Genomic DNA, 11126 nt, shown 5'->3' with positions numbered 1-11126 from the left:
TTAATTATATATGTTTTTTATGGCAAGTCGAATTTAAAATATTTGACTTGGGTTTAAAATCGCTACAAATTAGTAAAATATTGAAATAAAAATAAAGTAAATGAAACTTAAGAAACTAAATCTTTGATTAAAAAAATAAAGTTGATATTAAATGAAATTTTTATTGACTTAGATCTATGGAAATTTTTTATCCGAGGTCAGAATAATTAACTTAATAATTGATATTCCTTTTTTTAAATCAATTATTCAAAATGTAAATAAATTATAATAATCGTTGAACATAGAACTGGAGACAGTTCATTTTGTGAATTTAGAAGCACAAAATTAAATTGAATAAAAAAAATTAAAATTAAATTATAGTCGGATTACGTTATGTCGTAATTAAACTTTATTGAATAATTAAATTAAGTCTGAATTATTTACATTTGATATTTGATTATTTTTAGAAAAATATTAATATTAATATTAAAATTCTGCAATAAATTCTTACTCATGTAAATTAATCTTTTAAAAACTTGATTAGATAATAGAACATCTGATTACCCTGTTGAAAAGCTCCAATAAGATCCCATCAAAAGCGACAAAAGCCACTTAGAAACCAATAAAATTTATGGGTTTCTAAGTGGCTTTTGTCGCTTTTGATGGGATCCTATTGGAAATTTTAAACAGGGTATATATTATCAAAATATTACACGTATCAATATAATAAAATTATCGTGCTAAGAACAGTGCTACGGCTACAGGCAAAACCATAGAAACGAACTGTAATCCAATACTCGAAGCAGAATTACATCCATCCTTGTCACTGCAGACAAAACAAGAGTTTTCATCTTTTCCGTTGCAGTACGATGCACTCTTCTTTACACATTGTCTGGTGATTATTTCTACGTCTCCTTCTGCGAAAATCACACAGTTTTAGTTCCCAAAATAATATTCAGAATTATTGATAACTGCATACACTGAAAAAAAAGTTTTCTACGCTTCAGGATACAGTATCGCTACTGTCACTATACACACGTTCACGAAACACTGGATCGCTATGGTCACTATCCGTTTTGCTAATTTAGCGATCTATTGAATACACCCAGCGGTGACGGAGAAACTGACTTTGCATAATTTATTATTGATGTTTCAAATAATGATTTATATGATCGAAGCCAAGTTTTAAATATTTTATCCAGTAATAATAATAACGACAATAATCGCCATGCACTTAATAATTGACAATAATAAACAATGACAAATGAGGTTAGGAACTTACGCCGAAGACACTGGCGCTTCGAGCTTAGATCGCGACCGTCAGGATCCGTTCCCTGATTTTAGCGATATGCCGTTCACGATACAACGGATAGTGAAGCGTAGAAAACTTTTTTTTCAGTATACTTACAACTAATAATAGTTTGTTTAATAATTAATTTTATTTAAAAATTACCTTTGCTTACTAGCTTGACGCACTCCCAAGTTTCATCAGTACGAGTGTCTGCAGAACGTCTTAGTCGTTTATAAAGGACATCTGATGAAGAAGCTGCACTTGAATTTCCTGTAGAATTTCCTGAAGGAGCTGCAGTTGTAATTACTGTCGTTGGGGAAGTAGGCACAGTTGTCACTGTCGTTGGAGGTGTAGTAACAATAGTTGTTTCATTATTTGATGATGTTGTGGTACTAGTAACTTCTCTGCACTCCATTAAATCAGTTTTTGCAGGTTCAGTCGAACATGTTTCATTACTGAGAGAAGTGCATTGATAACACTTCAATGACAATACTAGAAAATTTTACAAAAATTAATATATGTTCAATAGTTACTTTTTTTTTTCTATTTTAGTGACTTAAATTTATAAAAAGGCTTATGTAATTTAGAAATATTTAATGTCTTAAAACAACTCAATTTACTTAATTTTCTGGATGTTCATAGAATCTTTACTTTTTGTATTCGATTAAAATTTTTTTAAAAGAAAATTTTTTCAAATTTTTATAAAAAAATTTTAAGAAACTACACAAAGTTGCACTAAACTTCATTAAATCTTGTAATTTATATCGAATTTAAATTTTGAAAAAATAGTTTAGATTTAATAAAATATTTCAAATTTTATAGAATTTTCATTTTTCTAAATTAAAATTTTATATGGTTTTGAAAAATTTCATATAATTTAGAATACAAACTTTTATGAAACTTTATAAAATCAAGTGAAGACAAAATTATTTCATGTATTTTCAGTAAAATATTTTAGAAAAAAAAAATTCATAACAATAACAACAATTTAGTAAATGAAAAATTGTCATCAAATATCTGCTCTTAAATCGAACACTTCCTATTTATTAAACTAAAAATTCATTAGTTAAGTTTTGTTTCTCAATCACTGTTTTGTAATTAAAAATTACCTTGATCAACATTGAAAATAATGAAAAAACTGATGAGCACCAATGAACTTAAATTAATCCGACTGATGATCATTTTGGAATTTTAAAAATACAGTATTGTAAATTATATAAAACAAACAGCTCACTACAATTGTGAAGTCCCCAACAAAATGGTTGAGTTACAGGTCTGATTAACGCTTTTACATAAACCACCACCTAAATCATAATCGCTGTCAAGTGCAAAGATAAAGGTAATGCCTTATCACAACAGACTTGCGATCAATAAAATATCATAGGTGAGCTGATTTAGACGATCTACTGATAATTTATTTTATCGAGGTCATCGTATTTGCCGTATGATAACTAAATTATTTTTATTATCGCTCGGCTGTACCAGGTACACATCAATTTTTAAATAAATACATCTTTGTGTTGTGTTTTACCGAACATTCAGTAAAGAGCCGATTAGTCTCATGATTTTTTTTATTTTTATCTTTTTAATCAATTGATAATTTATCAGGCATTCATAATTACAGTATAAAATCCATGACATACATTTCATCATAACACATTTTATTATATTTATTCACAGTTACAATTCTAATTTTTTTAAAACTTATTGCAATAATTCTGGTTATCTGAAATTTTTATACACTAGTAAAAAATCTAAGTATCTCGATTTAAAAAAAAAAACAATTTTGACCAAAAAACATATTTTGAAGACAACTGGTTGTCGCATGTCAAGAACTTTTTGTCGTGAATATCATCTTGACTCAAGAATAGTAATATTATAACGTGGAAATGAAATTGATATATTGCCACTGTTAAAAATAAAATATCTTTTATTAATAAATATTTATATTTACTTATTTCCACATTGTAATATGACCATTTGTTTTTTAATTACGACATTGTGCGAAATATTATGTTTATTCCATATATTTAGATGTGAACTTTGTGGATGAGACTTTCGGCGTTCGTGTATTGGCCAAATTATTGAGAAAATTCGAATTTCATGTTTGTTAATTATTTTCAATCAGTATTTTTAAACAAGGGGGCGCATACGCTTCGCTCGTTGCACCAACACAGCTGTAACTAAACGCCTCATTTATTCTTTACACAATACACTATTACGTTGAGTTATTAATAACAATTTATATCACACTGATAAAAAATGTTTCGATTTAATTTGATCAATTTGCGTGATAGATTACAATTTTGCATAAAATTTAAACTTTGTAAACAATCCAAAAGTTGTCATGTTATTTAAATAGACTGTCAATAGATAGCACTATATTTGTTTTAATGTTTTTTTCATTCATTTTTTATAGATTTTTTGTCAATAGAGGAAAACATAAGCTTTAAAATAGTTCTTGACTTTTTGAGATTGCTAAAGAAATTAAAAGAGATCTGGCCATAACACAAAAAAAAGTGCCATTCAGCAGCCAAAATGGAAGTAGATTTCCTACTTAAATAAAATCACAACACTGATGATACAAATACTTCAATCACATTGATAAAATCTCTTTTCCTTAAGATACGAAAAACGAATACAATAGTAAAATTTCATTAAATACCTACAGACAATAGGTTATTTTCAGTCTATGAAAATAAAATGACATGAAAATTAAAGCTCGTTTAATGGACTTTAAAATACAATTTACAAAAATCTGATGTTATTTCATTCAAAAGTTATTCACGAAAGAAACTGCCGAAAAATGAATTTTTACGATCTTAGAAATTTTGAAACCCTGTAATTTCTGAACTACTTGACCGATTAAGCTTATCTTCGAACTTGACCTTGGCATTCGTCTAAAGATTAAGTATGTTGACTTTGTAAAAGATCCATTATGAATTGGAGACGCTATCGACCAGACAAGCCGCGTTATAGATATATTTTCTTGAACCAATAATTATATCTTGACTCAAGAATTTTTCCTCTTGGCTCAAGAAATTCATTTTCTTCAAATTGGTGTTCTTGGTTCAAGATTCTTACTCTTGAGTCAAGTTAAATTTTTTATCAGTGTATGTATATATAAATACATACATTTATAAACTTTTGAACCATAAGTTATGTATTTTCTAAACCAGCTCGACAAACTGAGTCAGGAAATAGCCAAATTTTTCGAAAGTTCCGCCATGAGGACAAATGCAGTAGTTAGATTTATATAAAATCTACTAAAAAACACTTTTTAGAAATAAGATCTATCATGTTAATTTTAATTTCAGACAATGCCTTACAGAAGAATCATCAGCGACCATTCTTAAAAAAGTGTCCTGCTTGATACTTAATTTCTCTGCCAATCTTTTTTTTTTGTTATCAATTTATTTATAAAATTAGTATGTAAATGTGTAAAATAAAAATTTTTCTATACACTAAAATCTACATTCCAAAAAAAATTTATTTTTACGATTATCTTATCGAATGCCAAGGTCATGAAACCTCTCAATCCTCAAAGAAAAATTTTTGGACGAATTATAAATAATTTTTTTTGAAAACAGTATTAGGTGTTTTATTGGAGTAAAATTCTACTGGAATATTTTCAATTTATCTTTAAGCTTAGATTTATTGATTCACAGTTAATTTCTTGAATTAAAAAAATTGGATATTTTAAATAGAGAAAAATTTTGAAGGAAATGGTTTTTTTTTTAATTAAAAAAATTCTTATTTGTGAATAATAATCACAATTTTCATTGATGCCACGTGGCTAATGAGAGTTTACTTGTTTTTTTTTCACACTACTTTCACATGCAAACAATTTAGGATAAGTCATTGCTGGAGGCGTCGGTAGAAAGTGACCACCAATGACCGATATTTAAAAAAATAAAACTCATTTTATTTTAACGATAAAAAGAGTCTGCCGATTCTTTACTTATATTTACTTATTTTTTTATCATTTCGAATTTTATTTTAAAAAAATGCAAATTTACGGCTATTGAGACATCACATTAATGAAATTTCTCGCAATATATGTTACCAAGTAGGTGAAAATGAACTTGACTTATTGAAATCAAAGGTCACATAAAATACGGCCTCAAACTAAAAACTGAAAGATAAACTCGAATTATTGAGCTGTTAATTAATGTTTACTCTGGTTATTAATTAATTTATAGGTCGAGTTATTAATCCGTTAATTTGTTTGTTCAATAATTTTTAATTACAACTAGAAATTTCAGTAAATTTATTTATCAATTTCGTGAGTCACTCGTCCACTGAAAGTATCAGACAGATTGAAAAAAATATTTTCATAATCAATATAATAATCCTTTTTAAGCTATAAGAATAATCGATTTTATAAAAACTTTTACGATTTGGATAAAACTCTTTATTCGTCACATTAATTTCTTGGAGAAACAAATGCTGTCATTGCATTGGGAAGTTTATCTACTGTGAAAATGTCATTAGAGATATGAAATGTATATAAATTGTCCAAGAAATGACTCTAATTAATAATATTTAGATTAACTTAACTTTTAATGAAGCTTAGATTAACGAAACTATTTTTCTCAAAACTAATGACTAAATCTAACAGATAACTGGAGTCGTAATAACATTAACTAAAAAAAAAAAAAAAAAAAAAAAAAAACATTTTTCGATATTGTAGATTGCTATAAATTTCTTTTTTTGAAATTCTTGAACAATGAATAAGAACAATTTTTAATGTTCTACTATTTAAAAGCATCAAAAATGTAAAATTCGAAGCAAACAAAATAGGTTTCAGGATAATTACACGCTTTTTATTAGCTTCACTTGTATGTCAGTTTGTCAGTTTGTCAGTTTGTCAGTTTGTCAGTTTGTCAGTTTGTCAGTTTGTCAGTATGTAACTCTCCTTCGCATAAAGAGACTACCATAATGATATTATTTAAATTTTGATTATTATCAACCTAGAACCCAGGTGATGACCTTCCTAGTCATCCTCTGATGACCATCCCGAAGTTATATCTCGAAACCAGGTGTTTTCCTCCGTAGGTTTTCATCGGGAATGGCACAGATAAACCCGTACATCAACCCGGAATCCTCTGATGACCATCCCGAAGTTATATTTCGAAACCAGGTGTTTTCCTCCGTAGGTTTTCATCGGGAATGGCACAGATAAACCCGTACATCAACCCGGAATCCTCTGATGACCATCCCGAAGTTATATCTCGAAACCAGGTGTTTTCCTCCGTAGGTTTTCATCGGGAATGGCACAGATAAACCCGTACATCAACCCGGAATCCTCTGATGACCATCCCGAAGTTTGTAACGTTACATTTTATGTAGTGTTACAGTAGTAGTATATTTGTGTTATATCGTGAGTTTTATTGTGTGAGTACGGTAATTTCGGAATATTGGGAACTATCGTGAGAGTGTGCTTGTGAGATAGTTGTCTCGAGGATATCGAGCTGCACTGCGGAAAAGTGACCGATGTAACGTGTCTCCCGGTCAGTTACCGATGACTGAACTTAGGTTCAGCCTCTTGGAGCGAGGTGATTATCGCGGAGGAGCGACTGAAATGTCGTCGCCCCGAAGTACGGGAGTTTGGCAGGCTCATGCGGTAGCTTGCGGTTGACAGGCCTCGATTGCTGGATGCTCGAGGGTAGTCGCGAGTACTGTCAAGGCTCCCAGGGGAGCGGAATCGCTGGTAGGTCTGGGACACTAGTTGTGTGAGTGGGAATGAGTGTGGAGTTTGTATGTCTGGGAGTAGCGTGAAAGTGAGTTGAGCGCATGTAGCTAATGGTATGAATGTAGTAGGGGTACGGTGAGAGGCAGTCTGGCTGGAGTAGTGAAAGAGTAAGGTTTGGTTTTGTGTGGAAGTCCAGCTTGGGACCAGATTAAAGAAGGGTCTGGTTTTGGGTCCTCGTGGAGGACGGACGTGCCGTCGCTGCTAGGCAGCGTTAGTGATATACCGTGAAGGGAGTCAGTCACGAGCTCTCGTAGAGTGAGCATCGTGTTTGAGAGTCGAGTTGGTCTCTCGTATCGTAGCTGGCGTGCCTCACGCTTGCTATTTTCGTAGACAATGGCCTGAGCTATAGTCTTTGTTTCGTGTTCGTTTGGGACTGCTTCCGCGATATATTTTAATATCGATTTATTTTATTTTATCGGTTAATAAAGTTGGGTGTTAGTTCGAAGTACCGATTATGGTACTAGGTATCGTTTAGTCCCGTTTTGTAAAGAAATTGCTTCCTCTGAGAGACCGAATCACGACCCTCTCTCCATAACCTGCATAACTGAGCGACACCGAGGTATTCCGTTACCGTCTGGCTGCTCTTGGTCTTCTGGGAACATAAAAATTAAGTTATCGTATCCCGGTTGCCGATACCGGTGAAACAAAAGTCGGCTGGCGCCTGTCGGGGTTCCTGGGGATCGAGAGATGGCTGAGATGGACGAAGTGTAACGTAGTGAATTATGAGTTACCATGAAAATTTACCGCGTGAGAAAATCTACGTTACAAATTGGCGCCCAACGTGGGGCCACGTTGATCAGAGGAAGGTAAGTGAGTTTGAGTATTTTGTGTATGTTGTGTGTGAGTATGTGTAAGGTTCGCGGGTTTGGGGGCCGATCGTCTGGTGAGGTTGTCAGGAGGGTGTGGCAGGCCTCAGTTGTGGGATGGACGAGGAAGCTGGCTCTCGAGAAAAGCCGCCAAATTGCGTTAGAGTAACGTCTGTGTATGAATTTTATTTGTTTGTATGTGTGTGTGCATTTGGTATGTGAAGAAAATTCGAGAAGGTTTGGAAAGAATGTAAAAGAACAATAGATGTGTAAAAGATTAGTATATATTATCGATGACATCAGTTTGCAGGTATTTACTGCTGGTATTTGCCTGCAAAAATTTTTGAGTTTTTCCCGTTAAGAATTTTTCCGAGAAGTTGAGACTGACGTCATCACGAAAGAATGTTATTGTTCGCTGTTCCGACTAGACTTCGAGCGTTCTCGAAAAGTACCGGAAAACGGCGGGAGAGTCCGCCATGTTTTGTCACTGGGCCTGAGGACCCGCGCTGGTTGGCTATTCCTTCCTACCGACTACCGTACGAGCCGCGTGGAGAGCGCTGAGCTCGTCACTTATTGCTACGAAGCCAAGCTGAGTAGACGTGCTTTCAGTACTCATTTAAAGTTTTCTTGTCGCATTATTTGTTAATTTCGGTAGTAAGTACCGAGTTCAAAGTTAATTTGAAGGTGTTTTGTTTCCCGAGCGGAATTTCCTACGAGTAGAAATTGATAGTGCTTTTCGATTGTGTCTCCCGAGGCCTACGTAAAGAGTCCACCATCTCGAGTAAGCAAAGTTAGGAATCAGGGTGGGTAGAACTGTTTTTTTTGTATTTTTCCTTTCATATTTTTTTTTTATTATTATTTAATTCTTTTTTTTATTTTTTTTTTTTTTTTTTATTTATTTCTTTTGTTTAATTATTCGATAGAAAATTTAATCTAAAATCTTTCTAGTTTCTTTCTATTATCCCTGAATAACTTCCTGAAAACCTTGCCCAGTGTGTGTGCAGTGATAGTTAATTATTAAAAATTCATTATTTGTCCCGCGAGAGAAATTTTTCTTTGTTATATCGAAAAAGAATTACCGAAAACAAAGAGAGTTCCGAAATCGGACCTCTTTGTCTCGCTCACGAAAAATAGTCACATGAGTGCTAGGCCTTTGTGTCTAGTCGCGAGCGACAGTCGCAAGCGAGCGAGCGACAGCCGCAAGCGAGCGCCGAGCGCCAAGCAGGTAAGCGAGCGACAGCCGCTGCAGTCTACCGAACAGTCTCGCTACCGTGTACACTACAGTGTACGGGCTGGACCGATTCTCGGAATTCCCGAACACTAAATAAATACGTTAGTGTAGAATATATCGTCAAGACTATTGTCTTCCTTTTTATTGATTTTTTTTTTTTTTCTGAAGTTATTTTCGGAATTTCTTTCTCTCTCGTACACACTCTGAATAGTGTTGTTATCAATTTATCGTAAACGAACTCAAGTAGTTTGCTTAGCGAATTCCGAAACTCTTATTGAGTGTGCTGGAATTTATTTATTACTGTTTTTTTATTATTAAAAATTTTTTTTTTTGTGATACTATATTAATTTCACTTTTTCTTTGTGAAATCAATTATCGCGATGGCTAATCCAGCCGATAGACCGAATATTGAAATCCACGAAGCCAGTGGAACCTCTCGTTCGGGGAATCAGAGTAGAGACCCGTCCCTCGGCGGAAGCCAAGAAAGCGTTCTCTCGCATGAGTCCCAGCGGGATGTCGAAGTGGTTGAGGAACTACCAGTGAATCAACCCCCAGCAAATCGTCTTCCGGGGAATCAACCCCCTATCGCGGCTAATGTTCCGAGGGTCCAACCCCTGTTGAATCCAGCTCCTATCGAAGTCGATGTTCGGCAAGCGCGACCCCCGGCGGCTGATCGGAGGCCGCGCCAGGAACTACCTCCCCGGCAGAGAGACGAAAGACCTCGGCGAGAACGGGAAGGACCTACCCGGGACGAGTATGAATTTCCGCGACAAAGGAGACCAGGACAACGTCGTCCCGTCTATCCTAATCGACGTGATTACCAGCTAGATACCGATGACGATATCGATGAACCTCAGGAACGTCCATTACCGGCTACGGCTGTTCTTTCAGCCATGAAACGATGGAATTTGTCCTTCGGAGGGACAAAATCTGAGGACGTGGAGAATTTTATTACCCGTATCGAAGAGGGTAGACAACTATTACCGATTCGCGATGAGGATCTTCTTCGGGCATTACCGTTTGCTTTGAGTGGTGCCGCTCTCATCTGGTACCGATCTCATTCAATATACTTTACGTCTTGGGCAACAGCTCGAGTAGCTTTCCGTGGTCGTTTCGCCGACCCTGATTACCAGATCGCCCTTCGGGCAGAAATCTCGAATCGCACCCAGGATGAAAATGAGCCTGTGGGTGATTATATCGCGTGTATGTGGGGACTCTTCTCTCGTACCAATCCTCCTTGGAGCGAATGGGAGCGAGTCACCTATGTACACAGGAATTTACTTCCAGCATACCGCCTCGTCATTCCCTTGACGGAAGATCTAACTTTGGATGCTCTCGAAGTTATGGCAGGGCGACAAGAACAAATCTTGCGTAGTGTTACGCATCACAAGTCTCCGCCTCTGCCTGAGGACTCAATGTGTCCAAGTTTCGCGTACACGGGGCCTCGACGGGCCAAACCCCGACGACTGGCTTTACATCAGGTCCAAATGGATGAGGCTGACGATGAGGAGCCTCCAATAGATATTTTGGATGCCATAGTTCCCGGACGTCGTTTCCAACCGCGGAGGACTGACGCAAACCCGCGAGCTCCCGTAAGTGCTCCAGCAGCTGCTGCTAAGCCAGTACAGACAGGCGACTCTGCGGCCGCCCTTCCCGAACCACTTCAGGAGCTAACAAGCCCAACACCAGCTCCACGACCTACTGTCACACCTCGAGCTGGATCTGGAGCAACCTCAGGGCCACCGATGCTCTGTTGGAACTGTGATGGGACAGGCCATCAACACCGTATGTGTACCGCCCCTCGGAGGATTTTCTGTTATCGTTGTGGTACCCCAGGGGTCACCCGAGTACAATGTCCACGTTGTAATCCGGGAAACTCCCGTCAGTGAGCGTTGATCCGGCTCCAGCGTTCACGCCTACCGCATTGCCGAGGAGAAAGATCCCGACTCAGCTACTAACCTCTGTGTCGGTAGCTGAGACTATTCAAGGCCTTAGGAGTTTGGACTCTGAGCCAACTGCCTTTTATATCGACATCGAGGTCCTTGGTGTAAAAGTCCGAGCCCT

General features: G+C 35.9%; 1 protein-coding gene across 1 annotated transcript; it reads right to left on the bottom strand.

Annotated features, from left to right (window-relative positions):
- Positions 1 to 362: 362 nt before the first annotated feature.
- Positions 363 to 2547, bottom strand: LOC123270378 (integumentary mucin C.1-like). Its single transcript, XM_044736395.1, has 4 exons — positions 2380 to 2547; positions 1433 to 1762; positions 674 to 896; positions 363 to 542 (listed from the first exon to the last, which is right to left on the bottom strand). The coding sequence occupies exons 1-3, from the start codon at positions 2450 to 2452 to the stop codon at positions 712 to 714; spliced, it is 588 nt and encodes a 195-aa protein (XP_044592330.1). The 5' UTR covers positions 2453 to 2547; the 3' UTR covers positions 363 to 542; positions 674 to 711.
- Between the last annotated feature and the right edge of the window lie 8579 nt (positions 2548 to 11126).

This window comes from Cotesia glomerata, linkage group LG8 (assembly GCF_020080835.1).
Source record: "Cotesia glomerata isolate CgM1 linkage group LG8, MPM_Cglom_v2.3, whole genome shotgun sequence".
In the NCBI taxonomy this organism is placed as follows: domain Eukaryota; kingdom Metazoa; phylum Arthropoda; class Insecta; order Hymenoptera; family Braconidae; genus Cotesia; species Cotesia glomerata.
The sequence above is the reverse complement of the archived record's forward strand: the minus strand, read 5'-3'. Positions and strand labels throughout refer to the sequence as shown.

What these genes read in the sequence shown, in the direction of transcription:
- LOC123270378 (XM_044736395.1), bottom strand. Translation starts at nt 2,452, where the DNA reads ATGATCATCAGTCGGATTAATTTAAGTTCATTGGTGCTCATCAGTTTT. An exon ending in TATTTTCAATGTTGATCAAG is followed by an intron (nt 1,763 to 2,379) that starts GTAATTTTTAAT and finishes AAAATTTTCTAG; the next exon opens with TATTGTCATTGAAGTGTTAT. An exon ending in CGTCAAGCTAGTAAGCAAAG is followed by an intron (nt 897 to 1,432) that starts GTAATTTTTAAA and finishes TGATTTTCGCAG; the next exon opens with AAGGAGACGTAGAAATAATC.